Here is a 20,079-nt window from a genome sequence, read left to right as displayed (position 1 = left end):
TTGACTCTGCATCTTTTGTGACTTAATCATATGATGTATTCTATAAGAAAATATTTAGAATATTTTCCAAATATTCACATCTGTGTTCATTTCTTTCAAAGCAGAAGTTGCAAAAGGTAATTTTATATGTTTAACATCCCCCTTAGATCTCATAGGAGATTGTAAACCTTACTCTCCTAAATTCTGGCTGAATGTATGCTGGTACATAGCTTCAATGACTGATTTGGTTTTGAAGGATAAACATACTACTGTTCTTTTCAACTTCTTAGAAATGAGGCTTTTAGAAGTCATTGATATGTCTAAAAGCTAGGTAGCATTTAAAATAGGCTGTAATAAACCAGGCTCGGCTGGTCCAAGCCTGTAACCCTAGCTACCCAGGAGGCTGACATCTGAGGATCACAGTTCAAAGCTAACATGGGCAGGGAAGTCTGTGAGAGTCTTATCTCCAACTAAATCACAGAAAAAGCTGGAAGTGGCTCAAGTGGTACCATTCAAGTGGTAAGAGATAGCTTTCAGCAAAAGAAGCTCAGGGACAGCTCTCAGGACTAGTGTTCAAGCCTAAGGACAGGAAAAAATAAAAGGCTATAATATAATTTTTGCTTGAGCAAGTCAATTCATATTGCAAAAGGAGGGCCTTCACAGAATAAGATACTGGATGGCTTCATCTAATGTATGTGAGAAAATGAATGAAGATCCTAAAATTATAATTTAATATATTTGCTCAAATAATAGATTCACTAATACTGACAGTGTACGCCAGTGATTTTTAATGTTTTCTCACTGAATGTTTTAAGTTTCAGAAAACTTCTTAAAAGAAATAAATAAAAAGAAATATTGATGCCTATTGTTTCTTCTAGAATGTAAAAAATATGCATCAGGAAATTTTTCAGATAAAAAGGTAACAGGAATCTCTGTGTGAACAACTGATACCCTTCCAGACCCATGATGTCAGGAAGACACTGAAATTTCAGTGTCAAACATACAGATCCATATTTTAAAATGATAGTAAATTCTAGAAGCAGAACACAGCATGAGAAAAACTGCAACAAAAATGGGAGTGACACGTGTGGAGTAAAGAGTATGTGTATCTGCAGGGGGTGTGGCCTGAGTAAAAGAAAGAAAGAAGGGAGTCTCAGAAAACACGTAGTATGTTTCAGTTTTGAAAAAGAGTCATTTAAAATAGAGGAGCAAGGAAGAAACAAAGGAGAGAGAGCAGGGGAGAGATAACTCAGTCAGTGAAATCATTAGGCCAAAGTGAAGAAAGGGGAAGAGACCAAAGAATGAGAAACTCATAAAGCAGAATTACAACTGGACTCAAGAACAAGCAGATGCAAGAGAAAGACATAAAAAGGATCCAAATAGGGAAAGAAGAGTTTAAACTATCCCTATTTATAGATAATAGGATCATATATCTAAAGAATTCTACAGACTATAACCCCAAGGTCCTAGAGCTGATTAATCACTGGCAAAATAGCAGTATATAATATTAACCCAGAAAAATCCATAGTTTTTCTGTATACCAACAATGAACAGATAGAGAGGGAAATCAGAAAAGTAATTCCATTTAAAATAGCCTCAAACAACAACAACAACTAGGAATAAGCCTATCCAAGACAGTGAAGGTCCTCCATAGCAAAATCTATAAAACTCTAAAGAAAAAAAAATCAAAGAAGACATTAGAAAGTGGAAAGACCTCCCATAGAATTCACGGAGAGGCAGAATTAGTATCATGAAAATGGAAATACTGTCGAAGTCCATCTACAGATTCAATGTAATTTCCTTCAAAATCCTCATGTTGTTCTTCACCAACCTAAAAAATAACCTAAAAAGTCACACAGACACAAACACAGACACAGACACAGACACACACATATACACAGACACAGACACACACACACACACACACACACACACACACACACACACACACAAAACAAACAAAAAAGGCCATAAACAATCAAAGCAAATCTGCTGGTGGAAAAGCAATGTGGGAGGAATCACAACTGCAGCCCTCAAACTTTTCTACAAAAATATAATAACAAAAACAACTTACACAAAACAGCTTACACACATACACACACAAAAACTCACACAAAAACAGGCCTGAACACCAATGGTATAGGCTGAAAAACTCAGAAATTAACCTATATTTGATAAGAAAGTCAAACATATATTGTTGGAAAAAAGATAGCCTCTTTACTATGTGTAAGGAAAACTGGGAACTACATCCTTATGTAGAAGATTGGGATTGGATCCCTATCTAATATCTTGCACTAATACCAACTCAAAATGGATCAAAGACCTCAATGTCAAACTTGGAACTTTGAATCAACTATAGGAAAGAGTAGGAGAAATATTCAAAGTTATTGGTATAGGCAGGAACTTTATAAGTAGAAAATGCCAGGTGCTCAGCAAATTGAAGAGAGAATTGACAAATGAAATTACATCAAACTAAAGTTTATGCATTGCAAAGGACATCATTACTAAGCAAAAAAGACAGCCTACAGGATGGAGAAGATATTTTCAAGCTATATATCCTACAAGAGCCTATATCTACAATATACAAGAAGCTCAAGTAATTACCCCCATAAATGAATAATCAAATTAATAAAAAGACAATGAGCTACAAAAAACATTTCCTCGTGTGTTTATGGATCATTAGTAAAAACATGGGAAGTGTTCAATATTGCCCACCATAAAAGAAATGCAGTAATGACAGTAAGACTGGCCAGCATAAAGAACTGGAACAAGTGCAGGATACAAAGCAAAAGGAGCTCCATTGAGCTGCTGTGGAATGCAAACTATTCCAAACACTCTGGAAGGGGTTCTGGAGATTCCTCAAAACTGTAAACAGAGAACTACCCTATGATCCAGTGATAGTACCCTTGGGCATCTACCATAGCATTACAAGTCAGGATGCAGTAAAGACATTCGCAACTCCATGTTCATTGCTGCACTATTCACGATAGTCAGCTTATAGAAACATCCCAAATGCTCTAGAATGGGGATTAATTACCTCTATTTAAAGAAAGCTTTTAGTAAACACAACATGACAAAGGTACTGAAGAAATAGAAGTAAAATGTTCATATCTCAACATAATTAAAGCTATATAAGCTAGAACTATAGCTAGTATTATACTCAGTAGAAGAAAACTGAAAGCCTTTTACCCTAAAATCAGGGATAATATTAGGCTGTCCACTATTGGCACGATGATTTACCATGGCTAGAAAAATTAATAAAATAGATAGAAATAAGAAAGGAATAAGTGAATATTAAGATATGATCCTATACTTAAAACACCATAAAGAAGACTTTTACATCTGCTAAAACAATGTAAGCAAATAATCAGGATACAACATCACCATACAAAAAAAAAATACTCTTTAAGATATATCAATAAATTCAGTGAAACTGAAGTTCTCACAGAAGTAAAATACCTCAGCATACACATAAAAATGACAAAGATCATTATGATGAAAACTACAAAGCACTGAAGAAAGAAATTTGAGAGCCATTAGATTAAAAGTTTTCCAAAGTCCATGAACTGGCAACTAAACATTGCTGCAAAAAATGGCATATTGCCAAAAGTGGCATGCAAATTCAACTCAGTCCCCAACAAAATCTCCATAACGTTCCTCATCAAATTGGAAAAATGGTCCTAAAATTCATATGGATTCTCAAAAAACACTCAACAGCCAAAAACATTTCTGAATAAACAGAACAAAGCCAAAGGCATCATATTACCAGACTTCAAATTATACTACAGGACTATAGTAACTAAAGAAGTTTGGTATTGTCAAACAACAATCACATAGACCAATAAGCCAATATAGGTAGTCCAGAAACACATATGGTTAGTACTTTTAGTAACATGTCCTTTCAATAATTTTTTGTGCTAATTCATAAACATGGGATGTCTTTTCCTCTTCTAAAACTCTTTTTTCAGTTCTTTGTAATTTTTACTGTAGAGATCTTTAAAATGTTTGATCAAGCGTATGCCTATACAATTTGATTTTTAATATTATGATGCTGGAGCTCCAGTGCCTAGCATGCAGTTCTTATAAAATATAATGAAGCTTATCAGAAGTGAGAAAATGCATACACAAACCTTGTTAACAAGTGATACCAGGAAAAGTGGATACCACTGAAACTAGATTTCCCTATATCACCCTGTCAACTCAAAATGAATCAAAGCCCTTGACATTAAAACCTGAAACTCTGAAACTACTGGGAGAAAACATAAAAGAAGCACTGCAATATCTAGGCATAAGAAGCAACTTTATGAATAGGACACCATTAACTCAAGAACTAATAGGAAGAAACAACAAATGGTATTTCTTCAAACTAAAAAGCTTCTATATAACAAAAGAAGCAATAGAATGAAGAGTCATGACAGCTTATGGCATGTGACAAAATCTTTGCTAGATTTCTCTGACAGAGGACCCATATCTAAAACATAGAAAGAACAACAACAACAACAAAAAACGAGCAACATATTCCCACCAATAAATGGGTGTTGGAACTGATCATTTTTCAAATGAACAATACTACAATTGAACAACAAATACATGAAATATGTTCAGCATTTTCAGCCATAGAGAAAATGCAAACCAAAATAACAATGACATTATATCTCATTTGAGAGAAGACATTAGATAGCTTAGTGAGAATAACTCAACCCTGAGCAAAAGACCAATGCTTAGAGGTATCAACATGACTTTAAGTTATACTGTAGAGCAACAGTAACAAGCTGTATGGAATATGCACAACAACAGATGTACAGACCAATGGAAAGGAGTAGAGGATGGAGAAATGAGCCCATACAGCTATTGCCATCTAACTTTCAACAACAGAACCAAAACCATAGGTTTTGGCCTTTTCTGCTTGTCCTACACATGTACTAGTTACTGCAAATAAGGGAAACCATGGGACCTATGTTTCTTTGGACCTGACTTACTTCACTTAATATAATTTTTTTCCAAGTCTTTCCATTTCCTAACAAAAGCGGCAATGTCATTCTTTCTGATGGAGGCATAGAATTCCACTGTGTAAATATACCACATTTTCTTGATCCATTCATCTACTGAGGGGCATCTGGGTTGGTTCCAGATCTTAGCTATGGTAGATATAATGCTGCAATAAACATAGTTGTGCTGGTAGCCTTAGTAAGGCCTTGTTTGTGAGCATTTGGGTAAATGCCCAAAAATGGGATTGCTGGGTCATAGGGGAGCTCTATGTGGAGTCTTTTCAGGAACCTCCACACTGTTTTCCAAAGTGGTTGAACAAGTTTACACACCCACCAACAATGCAGTAGGGTTCCCTTCTGGCCACATCCCCTCCAGCATCTGTTGTTATTAGAGTTCTTGATTATACCCATTCTAACTGGGGTGAAGTAGAACCTCAATGTTTTTTGACTTGCATTTCATTTATGGCTAAAGAAGTTGATCATTTCTTCATGTGTCTATTGGCCATTCTTATTTCCTCTTCAGAGAAGTTTCCCTTTACATCTGTAGCCCACTTATTAAGTGGGCAGTTGTTTCTTTGAGGATTTGTTGTTGGGGGAGGTTAATTTTTTGAGTTCCAAGTATATTTTAGATATGCGACCTTTATCTGTTGTATGGGTAGTGAAGATCTCCCAATCTGTGGGCTTTCTATTGATCTTGCTAGCAATGTCCTTTCCCATGTAGAAGCTTTGCAGTTTCATGCAATCCCATTTGTCCAACAATTCTTTGATTAGTTGTGTCTCTATTAAGAAAATTTTGGCCTGTGCCAAGGAGCCTTATGGTTTCTCCTATGCCTTTCTGTAATGTTTTCAGGGTGTTTGCTTTGACTCCGAGGTCTTTTATCCATTTGGAGTTGATTCTGTGTACATATGACCAGATAAGATGATGTTAAACGAAATGAACCCTAAGATAGGGACATAAGTATCTTTTTTCCTTCTTGTATTTCTAATGTATTTATAATGTACCATGTGATTTTTTGTTGCTTTGTATGTTCCTCCCCCACAGTATAACCCCTACTTTCACTGTATTTGATGTCAGTGCTTACCTCTTGTATATACACTTCTGTAATTTGGGGAGGGGAAAGGAAAAAACAAAATGCTTAAATAAGGATACAGGTTGACCCATTGTAACAATGAGATATACAAGACACTATGTTGAAAATGAACTTTACAACCCAGGCCGGAGGGGATAGTTGTGGAGGGGGAAGGGAAAGGATGGTAAGGGGAAAACAAAGGAGGAGACAACAATGCTCAATAGGAAATGCACTTATTACCTTGCTCATGTAACTGTAACCACTCTGTACAACATTTTTACAATTAAAAATGTACAAACAAAAAGAAAAAAACATCCACTGAAGAAAAGGAAGCCTCTTCCACAAATGGCTTTGGGAAAACTGGACCATGCACATGCAGAAATCCAGAGCTACACCACTATAAAATTATGTTATTTGCAGAAAGTGTCTAGCAGTGAAAATCATCACATTGTAATTGAAATAAGCCAGATATCAAAAAAGAGGAAGATAGATATCAAGCATATCAAATATTTTCTCACATCTGTGGAACTTAGGCGAAAAAGAAAAAGAAATGAACATAGCATGAGTGCAAAATATGGGAACTGTTAGGGGCTAAGAACCAGAGCAGAGAAGAAAAGGAAAGGAACATGTAAAGGCAGTGCAAAGATGAGCAAAGTTCTTCTTATATATGTATGAAAATAGGATAATGTAACTGGTTAAAAGTTGTCAAAATGGGGAGAAAGGATAAAAAAGAGTGATAGAGAGGGTGAATTTGATCAAAGTACATTGTATCTATGTATGGAAATGTCACAATGAAACTTCTTAGCATAATTAAATACCCCAATGAAAAGGGGGGTAAAACTCTCCAAAAGCAAAAATCAGGGGGGAAAATGAAATAAGCAAGTTTCACAAAAAAAGTTTCAAGTGTTTTCTCTCACATGTGGAATTAGAATCTAGAGAGGGAAAAAGGAACCTGCTAGGCTTTTAGGTAATTATAGTGGTGAAAGAGGTTTTCTAAAAAAAGAAAAAGTCTGATATTGGATTTTATGTAATAGACTATTAGAATATTTAATCCCTAAGAAGTAAAACTGAAGACAGAGAAAATGAAAATTATAATATTTCATGCCCAGCTTTGTTTTAACAGATCTAAAAATATTCTATTTAAATTGAAGCACTAAAATGCTCCTGAGTCTTACTTTATTTTCCTACATGCTGAGAACGGAGTTTGGTTCATGATACATTTAATATAAATACAAAATGCCCATCATACAACGAGGAGGCAACAATGCTTGATAAGAAATGTACTCGTTATCTTGCCCATGTAATTGTAACTCCTCTGTATGGTATTTTCACAATAAAAAATAAAATAAAAGAAATGCCCATCATCTAAGTTTAAGTTGAAGAGAAAATTAAAATGCCAGATTTTGATTTTAATAACACATCTAAAGGAATAGCCACTTTGATATTTTAACATTATATACTCTTTCCAATTATGTGTTCAATATGATATTGGATTTTGTGATTTTTTTAAGTTTTAGCAAGGAATTTATTTTAGTCTAACAGGATAAAATAGCCTGAAATGAGTGAAAACGAAAAAAAAATCTCATACTCCCCACACAGGAAATGGAAGAAAAGGACTCTGACCCTGTACAAATGAGTAATAATTTTATAATCATGCTACAAAAGTATAAAAAGATGTTATACAACATGTTATGCAATTAATGTGAAATTATGTCATCACATAAAGGTTTATTCAACATAGAAAAAAGCAAATTTTTGCTTGTTTTTTCCCCTTTGGAGTCCATTCTTATTTCTACACTGTATTTTTAATATATTTTTAGTATAAAGACACTGTACAAAGGTAATGAGCTTTCCTATCAAGCATTGTCACCCTTTCCTTTATTTTTCCCCTACCATCCGCTCCCTCTCCACCTCCCCATCTTCTCCTTCCATCCCCCCTCAAGCTGTAAAGTTCATTTTCAACATAATGTCTTGTACATCTCATTGTTACAATGGGTCAACCTGTATACTTATTTCAGCATTTTGTTATTTCCCTTCCCCTCCCCAAATTAGAAAACTGTATATACAGGATGCAGGGCATTTGTTTTTAAATCAAGAGCCTTACAATAATAAACGTGATTCAAATTTGAACTGTGGAAATTTTCAATATAAACATGCTTTGTAAATCACAGAAAATGATCACAGAAAATGATATTCTTTAATTTTTTTGTCAGGTCTATCTTTTTAACCTTTGTCTCTAAGCTCTAGTTGTACATTTTCTACTCTGTGACAGGCACTTCTGAATTTCACTCTAAATTTAACTTATCTAAAATTGCTGTTATCTTAGTTCCAAAATTATCTTTTCCTTTTGATTTCTCTTTATCTGGACATGGAACCAACTTCCTTTTCAGATCAGAAGTTCAAAAAGGATTTTAAAATATCATTTATTTCACTTGCTGCCAACACTCAATTTTCAAGTCCTTTAGAAAACCTTGCCCCCACAATATCTGATCACATCAATCTCATAATGATTCATCTTTCATAGATTAATCTTTAATCTTTCATGCCCCTGATGGGAAACATTAAATATACTTGAATATGAAATATTTTCCCAAAAGGAAAACTGTGCTGAAGGCTAAGTGCATAGCCATTGAAGCTATTGTGGTTATCGACATGCTAAAATCCACTGATGAGCCTCTAGTTTAGTGAAATATTACTAAGTGGGGCTTAGTTGTAAGGTAGTTGATTGGAGACATGTGTTTAAAGGATGTTTTGCTCTTGGATCCACCTCTCAGCTATCTCTGCTTCTTATCCTCCATAAGGCAAACATTGTTCGCTTCAAAATGCCATTCTGGCATGTTGCACTCACTCACCATGGTCTAGAAACTAAGGAGCCAGCCAACTATGGACTGAAACCTCTGGAAACTGAGCCCAAATGAATCCTTCCTACAGTAACTTGGTTTCTTAGGTACTTTGTCACAGTAATGAAAAGCTTACAGGTAACTAGCACTATCTTCCCCTCACCCTGCCCGCATTCCTTCATTTCTATGGACAGTGTCAAGCCATATATGTTCTTAATTCTTCCCAGTTTTTATTTAGAAGTTTCACTTCAGCTCCTTCAATGCAGCTATACCAACTCTTAACATCTAATACATTTTCCTTTCCCTCTGTTCACTTTGTCTACTTATTTATAATAACTTCACTTCCATTTTTTAACACTTATGTCAAATACCATTATTTCATAAAAACTTCCTGAATTTCCCCCAGTCCAAAAAAATTCAGTTCTCTAAACCTTTAAATTACTAAGATAATTTTATGCCCCTTTATTACAACCTACTTCTTTATCTACTTTCTCTGTATTAATTGTCTAAAAATGTGAATACCATTATAGATATTACATTATAATATCAATATTTCTAAATTACCATTATATTATAAATTACCATTATAATACCTTACACATAAAGGGTGTCAGGTAAAAAATGTCAGTTGGATAAATAAATACTAGTTGAATAAAATATTGAAGGACTAACTTGAGACTAAGACTTCAAGTAGGGAGTTTTTCTATAATTTATTCATACACTAAATAGGTATTTAGTGTGTGTTCAAAATGTTCCAGAGACTGTACTAGAAAAATAATGTAACTTCAGAAATGAATGTTCTGAAAGCACTTATGAGATAGAAGTACAAGAAACATAGAAATCACAACTTTAATAATATGTATTTAAAAGTAAAAATGGTGTCTGTATATTTGCATGAAAAATATATACTCCCTATTAAACAAATACTAAGTATATAAGTGGAATTTGTTTTAATTCAATTTTCTACACACACACACACATACTTATGAAAAGAAAGTTGTTCTATTTTCTATGACTTTCCTACTTTAAATGAGTAAATATCTACTTAGTCCTTGTCAACATGAAGTAGAAAAAGCCATCTGTGAAAATGCCTTGAACCATATCTAGCATAAACAAAAGAAAAAAAAGAAAGAAAGAAAAATATATATTCCCTATTAAACAAATATTAAGTATATAAGTGGAATTTGTGTTAACTTAAATGAAATGTGTGTGTGTTTATCCCATAGCTCAAGAAAACAAAAGACTAAGCATATAAAAATATAAGCCACAGGGGCTGGGAAGGTGGCTCAGTGGTAAAGCGCTTGCCTTGAGTGCATGAGGCCCTGGGTTGATTCCTCAGCACCACATAAGCAGAAAAAAAAAAGCCAGAAATGGTGCTGTGGCTCAAGTGATAGAGCGCTAGCCTTGAGGTGAAGAGCTGAGGGACAGTGCCCCAGCCCAGAGTTCAGGCCCACGACCGGACCCAAAAAATAAAAAAATAAAAATATGAGCCACAATAGTAAAGATATGTGCAATGGGAAGAAAAATTGAGACATGTCCAAAAAGTTTTTGAAAAGTGAATTGTGGGTAGGTGGTAGTTGAGAAACTGATTTAATTTAACAAATATTTTAGACCTGAACCTGAACTCTTATTGTCTTCAGGAATGGAAAACCAGGAGAATCAAACCATCTTTCTTTCCATTGTGAGATTTGAAAAGTTCAGCTCTCAGAGGCTGCAGGAGCAAGCTAAAGTTGGAGCTCATTTATATTTTTTAATGTGTTTAAACTTTTACATTAGGTAATTTACCCTGATGAGTAACACCACCTAGAAAACAAACCAAGGAACAACTATTTTTTAAACCTAATGTGAAAGAGAAGCAGAATACACTAGACATAGGCATTTACCAGTACTCTGGGTGACAGGGTTCAGACGCCAATCATCACTGAGCAGATATGTAATGCAAACACACCAAACTCCACAATCAAATAACACAATCCAAATTAAATTATATAAATGTCTATAAAACTCATTTCCTGGATTGGAAGTATGGTATAAGTGGTATAGAACCTGCCTAGCTAATGCAAAGCCCTGAGTTCAACCCTTAATACTACAAAAATAAAGCAAACAATCAAAAAACAAAACCCTGCCTCCCAAGTTTAGATCAGTTGCATATAGTTGTCATGCCAGTTTTTAGAAAAGGTGCAGTTGGGAGGATTGCTGTTTCAGGCCATACAGAGCAAAAAAGTCTGTGGGACTTCCTCTCATCAGAATAAGCTGACCATGGTGGTATGTACCTGTCATCACAACAAATACGGACTAAAATGGACATAACACAGTCCAGGCATGTATCTGTGCAGAAAGCAAGACTATCTCAAAACTAAGCAGCAAAAGATAGCACTGGAGGCATAACTTTTGCCTAGCAAGTATGACCCACAAAGTTCAAACCTCAATATTACCCTTGAAAAACTCTCAAAACACTTGTCAGCTTCACCCTTTCCTATTTTAGTTAATGGAGCTGTACTTGCTCAAGCCAAAAGCTTGAGAGTCTGCTTTTGACTCCTCTTTCTTTCACAATGCTTATCCATTCTACAGATAGGCTTTTGTGAACGCTAGTTTTAAAATACATACTCCATGAAAACATTACAGGAAGGAATAGGAGAAACTCTAGGGCTTCTTGGCACAGGCCAAATTTTTCTTAATAGAGAACCAGAAGCACAACAAATCAAAGAAAGGTTGGACAAATGGGATTGCAGGAAACTGCAGAGCTTCTGCAAGGCAAAGGACAAGGCTAGCAAGATCAATAGAAAGCCCAGGGATTGGGAGAAGATCTTCACTAGCCATACAATAGACAAGGGTCTCATATCTAAAATACACTTAGAACTCAAAAATCTAAATCCTCCAACAACAAATCCTCAAAGAAACAACTGCCCAATTAAAAAATGGGCTAAAGACTTAAAGAGAGACTTCCCTGAAGAAGAAATAAGAATGGCCAATAGACACATGAAGAAATGCTCAACCTCTCTAGCCATAAAAGAAATGCAAATCAAGATAATGCTGAGATTACACCTTACCCCAGCTAAAATGGGCATAAATAAGAAATCTAATAACAACAGATGCTGGAGGGGATGTGGACAGAAGGCACCCTTACTGCATTGTTGGTGAGAGTGTAAACTTGTTCAATCACTCTGGAAAGCACTATGGAGTTTCCTGAAAAGACTCCACATAGAGCTCCCCTATGACCCAGCAATCCCACTTTTGGGCATTTGCCCAAAGGATCACAAACAAGGTCATACCAAAGCTACCAGCACAACCATGTTTATTGCAGTATTATTTACCATAGCTAAGATATGGAACCAACCCAGATGCCCTTCAGTAGATGAATGAATCAAGAAAATGTGGCATATATATACAGTGGAATTATATGCCTCCATCAGAAAAAAAATGACATTGCCTTTTTGTTAGGAAATGGAAAGACTTGGAAAATATTATATTAAAATTATATAAGAATTATATTAAGTGAAGTAAGCCAGGCCCAAAGAAACATAGGTCCCATGGTTTCCCTTGTTTGCAGTGACTAGTACATGTGTAGGACAAGCAGAGTAGGTCAAAGGCTATGTACATATGACCATATGAGATAATATAAACAAAATGTACCCCAAGACAAGGACACAAGAGATTTTTTTTCTCTTTCTTGCTAATGTTTTTAATGTACTTACAATACAATATGTTCTTTTTCTATTGTATGTTCTTCCCCCATGGTATAACCCCTGTTTTCACTGAATTTGATCCTGGTGCTCTGCACCTTGTATATATATTTTTGTAATTTGGGGAGGGCAAGGGATATTGCAGAATGCTTAAATAAGGATGCAGGCTGACCCCTTGTGATGACCAGATGTACAGGACACTATATTGAAAATGAACGTTACAATGTTGGGGTGGTGGGGGGCAGGAGGAGTTGGGGAGGTGGGGAGGGAAGTGATGGTAGGGGGAAAATAAAGGAGGAGGTAACAAATGCTCGCTATAAAATGTACTCATTAACCTACCCATGTAACTGTAACCCCTCTGTACAATATTTTTACAATAAAAGTTAATTTAAAAAATACCCTGAACCTGATCACTCTTACTTCACTACACTACCTCTATCATCACCACCATCTGGTCAAAGCTATCAAACTACGTTAACGGGATGACACAGCAACCTTGAGCTGGCATCCCTGCTTTTGTACACTCCCTTCTACTCATAACATAGAACTCAGAGTGTTCTTATTTTAAAAGCATGCATAAGATGTTCTTCTGACTTTTCTCAGACTCTCTCATATGTTGTTTATTAGTCATAGTAACTGCTAGTGCCTTCATTGTCTGCTCAAGACATATAACCTCCATTTTAGAGTAAAAATCTGAGTTAGTTATACAAAGTACATTGTTTGCATATATATGTATGTGTGTGTGTGTGTGTGTGTGTGTGTGTGTCAAAATTAAACTCAACAACTAACTGATGCCAATAAAAGGTATAAAAAGAAGGAAAATGCCAAAAACTAGAAGCAATGGGGATTTGGAAATAAAGTAGAAAATTCATGTTTAATAAGAACAGTTTCAGTTTGGAAAATGAAATTGTAGAGATGATGGTGATGGGCAATAAAAACGTACTTGATGTTACTGAAACATATGATTAAAATGGTTGAAGTGGGAAATATTACACACAAACACACATACAGGCACATATATGGGTATATAGCCAATATTTAAAAAGCATGCACAAAAACAAAAAACATATGTCAATGATAGTAAGAATAGAGATCAAAATAGCTGATGCAGACTTCCTGGTTATATTTAATCTCATGAAATTTAACAAGTAATAACAATAAAATTTTGCCATTCTTTCAGATGACTATTCTTGTCTGTTTTTTTTTATGGAAAACTAGTCAAACTATTTGGAAAATGACTGGCTCAGAGATCAAAAACAAAACAGGAAAGTGGTGGCAAGTACAGGCATCCCATGTAACAGTACAGACAATAACAAGCCAGCATCTAGACTTGCTCTGACTCATGGAAAAATATGTGAAATCAGGTTATCCAAGCTTAACAAATAATGAATCACACACTTCCACTATAGATGTCAGAGAAGCACATTTGTTTCTCAATGAAAATAAGAATGGAAAGGCTATAGATGTATTTAAGTGAGCTTTAATCAATTACTAAGATTCAAAAGTAGATTCCACATAATTTCTGTAATGGAGAACTCATGAAATATATTAGGAAACAGCATGTCTACCTAGTTAAATATGAAGAGATGTGACATTTTTGTAAGTTCTAGGTTCATGCTTCCTGAAGTTTGTGTTTTTTAAAAATCATGTCTGATTTGTATCTCCAAATGCAGTTAAAAGCAACCTTGAGTGGAAAATATGTTTTGGTAAAAGATGTATTTTGCAATAATCAAATTGATCATTAAAGAGCACAGCTGGAAAATACTTGTGGAGATCAACATCATGGTTGAAGAACAAAATGTAAAATTCTACACAGGTTTTCAATTCACAAAGTTTTAGAGACAAAAGAATCAGAAACTAGAATTCATGTTCCAACTTTGTAATCAATTATATTATTTGGTTACTTTTTTCATATAAACAACCTATGATTTAGATTTCTCCAATACAATGCAATTTGGACTACACATTTTTTTTAATTTCAAAGAATTTAAACCAACCAGGATACATATGTACCTCAAATTCAATGTCAAATTATTAAAAGTGAAAATCCCCTGTTGTCACTTCTTTATTTTGGTACCCATTGTATTGTATATAAGTTTATCTGGTTTGGGAGATAGAAAGGTGAAATCACAGAAATGGTGAGACAAAGGACAAAGGGTGAACCAATGTGACACTGGTACAAAACAGTATGTTGAAAATTTGATAGGGAGGGAATAGTGGGGAGGGATAATGGGAGAAAACAACAGTATTCTACAAGAATTGTATTCATTCCTACTTATGTAACTGTAACCCCTCTGTACATCACTCTTGCAATAAAAAAGTAAAAATCTCACAAAAGGAATATTATTTGCAAATGGCATTTTAATGGCACTGTGTTGTACTGCTGGGTTTCCTCCCCACAACTCCCAGGATGAAAACTCACATTCCTCACTCTTCAAGCTGTTTACACTGCTGCCTTGCTGTGGATAAGAAGAAGATCTTCCCAGAAATTGTAGTTCACAAAGGAAAGCTGCCTTACCAAAGTCTAAGTTTCTCTCCTTGGAGGCATCTCAAATGCAAAGACCAGTTAATTGGGGGATAACAAACTTCATCCCCCTGACTTCAAGTTATGACAGCTCTGAATGATCATTTCATTGGCAGAGCAGAATCTGCCAAGGCATCTGGTATTCCCTTATCACAGAGTTCAAGTTCCACCTGCCTTCTTGGCCTTCCTGTCTTTGTCATTGTCTGAACACAGTCCCAAAGCATGCTGTATGCAATATCTGCCCCTCAGTCAGTTTCCCAGGAAAACCTGCCTTACTCATCTGCCCCCCAAATGAGAGGGAATTGTTTCTATGGTCAGAGCTTAGTCAATTATTATTCTGTATACAAGCCAAAAGACATGTTTAATCCATGCTGTGAGTTTCTAGTCACTCTAAAACTACAACCATAACCGCATCTGTTTACAAGAGCTTACTGCGTATCTAATGTTTAGTGGAACTAATGTTTAGCATAACTCCATAGAGATGTTGCTATTACTAACTACATTTTCTGAGGAGTTTAATGCAGAAGCACTTTAAGTAACCAAAATTCCAACCTTTGATTCCTGAGAGTACTGAAAGCTTTCCTTAATGAGGTAGTATTTCAAAACGATTTCTTATGTATTTTGAAGTGGAAGCTGCAGTTTTTAAAGCTCCACTAACATAAGTTGACAATGAACTATTGAATTTTGATAAAGTTATATATTTTAGAGTCGATTCTGATTGACACAAATACAGCAGAGAAAGATACAATAATTATTAGACTTTCAAGTTGGGGAATTTATTTCATTTACTTCATTTTACCTCTCCATCATATTAAGAGCTTAGCAATGTGAACAATCCAGAATAATCTTGTGAATTTCTCCTGAAAATACATTTACTTTTTTTGTGTGTGTGTCTGGTCATGGGGACTGAACTCTGGGCCTGGGCGCTGTCCCTCAGCTCTTCAGCTCAAGGCTAGCGCTCTACCACTTGAACCACAGCTCCACTTCCGGCTTTTTTTCTTTTTGCTTATGTGGTGCTGAGGAATCGAACCCAGGGCCTTATGCTTGCAAGGCAAGCACTCTACCACTGAGACACCTTCCCAGCCACCTACATTTAATAAACGCTTCTTCTAAGTAATTGGTTTTTGTGTTTCCAACAACATAGATATCTAAAAGCAAGATGAAATACTTCTAATGAGAAATAGGAATATCTTGAGCAACAATTGGTAGTGGGCAAGATACTTGACAGAATACTTAATAAACTTGCCTTTATCAGCAAGTCTGTGGATAATTTTGTGGGGGGGATGCTGCTATTGAAGCTTGAACTTAGGGCTTTGTTCTCTCCCTTGGCTTTTCCCTCAAAGCTGACACTCTAGTACTTAAGCCACATCTCTATCTCAGGCATTTTGCTGGTAAAATGGATAGAGTCTCACAGGCTTTCTGGCCAGCCAGGTTTCAAACCACAGTCCTCAGATCCCTGAGTCACTAGGATACAGGCCTAAGCCACTAGGTCAGTGTTTATATCTCATCCCTACCCTCATTTTCTGTACCATATACAGTTACCAATACATGAGGTATAGAAATACTATAAGTCCAAAAATAATTTTTGTAAAGGCCATGAAAAAACATCTTAGTCACTTAATTAATAGGGATTATTATCCTTGACAAAGGCAGGACGTGTACCAACATTTTAGTGGCAATTGCCATATGTGAAGTTGCTTTGTTTTGTTTTAAAGAAATTTCAAAGGATTTATTTAGGGGACCTATAAGGAGTATAAAGAACCTATAAGGAGTATAAAGGGGTTCTACTGGCAATGAAAATGTATCAAATCGAAATCATTGAACAACAAAAAAGAAGGAAATGGCAGGTAAATTAACATATGGTAAAATGTATCTTAGAAATGTTTGTATTACTCAAGCTCATCTCCAGACAACACAGAGACTGTCTTTTTTTTCCCATTTATGAAAACAAAAATTCCCCAAGGAATAAAGAAACTAGGAAACTCCTAGCCCCACCCCAAATCTGGCTAAGCTATAAACCATTTCCCAAACTTATACATAGTACATGATAAACAGTTGGTCTGACAATATTTATTTTGCCTTAAAACTTTTATTGGAAACCAACTATTCTAACAATTCAAATTTAATTAATTTTAGAATTCAGATGTCACATTGTTCTGTAAAAATATTTATATTTTGAATTGAAGTTTAATAAGATGTGAGTAAAACACAAAGAAATGTCTAAAATATGGATAGATATAAATAGAAAACCTAAACTTACTGAGTCAAACTCTATTTAAATCAATGTATCACTAGGCAAATCAAATAAATATTGACAGCATTTGTCAGACAAGCATGGAAATTTGGAAGAAGTAATTTTCCATTGTTTCCATCCTGAGAATGGAACTAGCAAAGTTTTAAAGTACCTCTATGTAAGATTATGTACAAATCAGAGATCTTTGTTTAATGGCTTGTCCACATAACTACTTTCCACTAGAAGTACAAATCTTAACCTTAAAGATTAGATTTACAATATGACTGGCCAAGTCTACTCTAACGAGGCAAATTTTAACAATAAGCATTGTTCTTTTCTCCTTTATGCCTCTATAGATTTTTCTTTTCTCTGCCTTTACCTATCAAAAAGTGTGCTAGAAAGAAAGAAGAAAGGAGGTTCTACTTACAAAGCATTTCTCAAGTTCTTTCCAAACACTATTACGTATAATTTTATATAAGGTGTCTTCCATTCTTTGAACAGACATGTATTGGAATATTCTATGGGCCAGATAGTAGACTTTCAGTGCATCTTTTCAAAGGTTAGGAGATTGAACCAGGAAAAATGGAATGAAAGGAATAACAATATAATGGCTCTGATGTTGAAGAAAGTACATAGGATGCTCGTAGGAAAAAAAGTCTAGAAACTAAATCTAATCGATAAGGCTTTATTGAGGCTTCTAGGTGGAAGTGAGACTTAGATGAGACGTGAAAGATGAGTAGGAGCTCCCAGGCAAGAAGCATGTATGACTTTCAGGTTTGAATAAGGAAAAGAAACAGGAAGAAAATTTCAGTTTATAAAAGATTTAAAATTGACTGAGAAAGTGGCTTAGTGTAGAGTGCTTGCCTAGCATTCATGAAGCCTTAGGTCCAATTCCTCAGTGCCACAAAAACAGAAAAAGCCAGGATTGGTGCTGTGGCTCAAGTGGTAGAGTGCTGGCCTTGAGCAACATAAGTTCAAGGACTGTGCCCAGGCCCTGATTTCAAGCTCCAGGACTGGTTAAAACAAATAAATAAAAATAAATAAATAAAATTATGCAGTGAGAAAGTATTACCTAAATTCATGAATAAAATGAAATGGTATTACTTATTAAAGAATTACTCAAAGTCATTGCTATGTTTTTTTATGTTTCTAAAAGTGACATGTATAAAATCATATTTTTCAGACTATTTTAGACTTGAAGAAAAAATAAAATACAGCTTACAGAATGAAAGAAAATCTTCACCATTCAGTCAATGTAAATAGTAATATTTAGAAGATACAAGTAGTTCGAAAAAAGACATAAAAATAATCTAGTAAGTGAGCAATCAAAGTGAACAGACAGTTCTCAAAAGAAGTAAAAATGACTGATATATACATGGAGAAATCAAGGTCCCTAGTTACAAAGGAAATGCAAATCAAAACTACACTAAGATTTCATAGCAGTCATCAAGAAAACAAGAAAGGCTTGAGAAGATGTGGGGAGGGACAGCGCTAGTTATGGTAGTCAGAGTATTGAATCAGCCTAGTTGTTAAACAACCATTGGATGGACAAAAAAGGTGGTACACAAACATAATGAATATTCAGCAATAAACAAGCATGAAATTATGTTGTTTACATGAATATGAATGGAACTGGAGGTCACCATGTTAAGCAAGATAAGTCAAGCTCAGAAAGACGAATATCATATGTTCAATCACATTAAGAAACTTGAAGAGGAAGAGGAGGTAGAGGAAGCATGATTATAAAAAAGGAACTGGTGAAGGGGATGGTTAGAAACCAACTGGTAGGGGGAGAAAAGGAGTAAATGATGGGGAGAGACTATTACAGAAGTTCATTTTATATAAATATGTAAAATAATAGCATGCAGAAAAATATCAAAAACATAAAAAGCCTGGCACTGGTGGCTCACGCCTGTAATCTTAGCTACTCAGGAGGCTGACATCTGAGGATCACGGTTCAAAGCCAGACCCAGCAGGAAAGTCCATGAAATTCTTATCTCCAATAAACCACCAGAAAACCGGAAGTGGTGCTGTAGCTCAAGTGGTAGAGCACTGGCCTTGAGCTGAAGAGCTGAGGGACGGTGCCCAGGCCTAGAGTTCAAGCCCCATGAAGACCAAAAAAAACAAAAACAAAAACAAAAAAAATCATAAAAAGCAGAGAGGAAGAAGGGAAAAGTAATATAGGTAATAACATAAGAAAGTGATATAGATGGAATGAATTTAATCAAAGTACATTATATGTTGTTGTAAATACCACAATACAGCCCTGTTTGTGCAATTATCTATGCTCACTTAAAGTCTTTTTTTTTTTTTATTTTTCTTTGAGTTTATTTCAATTTAAAAAATCCTGTCCTTTTTTTTTTTTTGGGTCTGAGACTGGGACCAAACTAAGTACCTCATGCTTTTGACTAGAATTCTACCACCTAAAACCCTTAGAAGGTTAGCTTGATCTTTCTTTTCTTATTTTCTTCCTACCTTTCTTCTTTCTTTTTCTTCCTTCCTTTCTTTCCTTCTATCTCTTTCTCTTTTTTCTTTTTTCTTTTTTTTGTTGGTCATGGGGCCTGAACTCTGGGCCTGGGCGTTGTCCCTCAGCTCTTCAGCTCAAGGCTAGCTCTCTACCACTTGAGCCAGTGCCACTTCCATATCTTTCTACTGATGTGGTGCTAAGGAATCGAATTCAGGGCCTCATGAATGCAAAGTAAGCACTCTACCACTGAGCCACCTTCCCAGCCACTCTTTCCTTTTATCCTTCTTTCTTTCTT

The 20,079-nt window shown here is 35.3% G+C and overlaps 1 protein-coding gene across 1 annotated transcript in view; it reads right to left on the bottom strand.

Moving 5' to 3' along the window:
- Window positions 1–1,705: 1,705 nt before the first annotated feature.
- Window positions 1,706–20,079, bottom strand: part of LOC106000544 (NADPH oxidase 4-like) — a 136,614-nt gene continuing 118,240 nt past the window's right edge. Inside the window, exon 12 of the mRNA XM_013035821.1 lies at window positions 1,706–1,810. Within this exon, the coding sequence (XP_012891275.1) occupies window positions 1,706–1,810 (105 nt within the window). The remainder of the gene's footprint in view (window positions 1,811–20,079) is intronic.

The sequence above is a fragment of the Dipodomys ordii genome, unplaced genomic scaffold, assembly GCF_000151885.1.
Source record: "Dipodomys ordii isolate 6190 unplaced genomic scaffold, Dord_2.0 Scaffold222, whole genome shotgun sequence".
NCBI lineage: Eukaryota > Metazoa > Chordata > Mammalia > Rodentia > Heteromyidae > Dipodomys > Dipodomys ordii.
The sequence above is the reverse complement of the archived record's forward strand: the minus strand, read 5'-3'. Positions and strand labels throughout refer to the sequence as shown.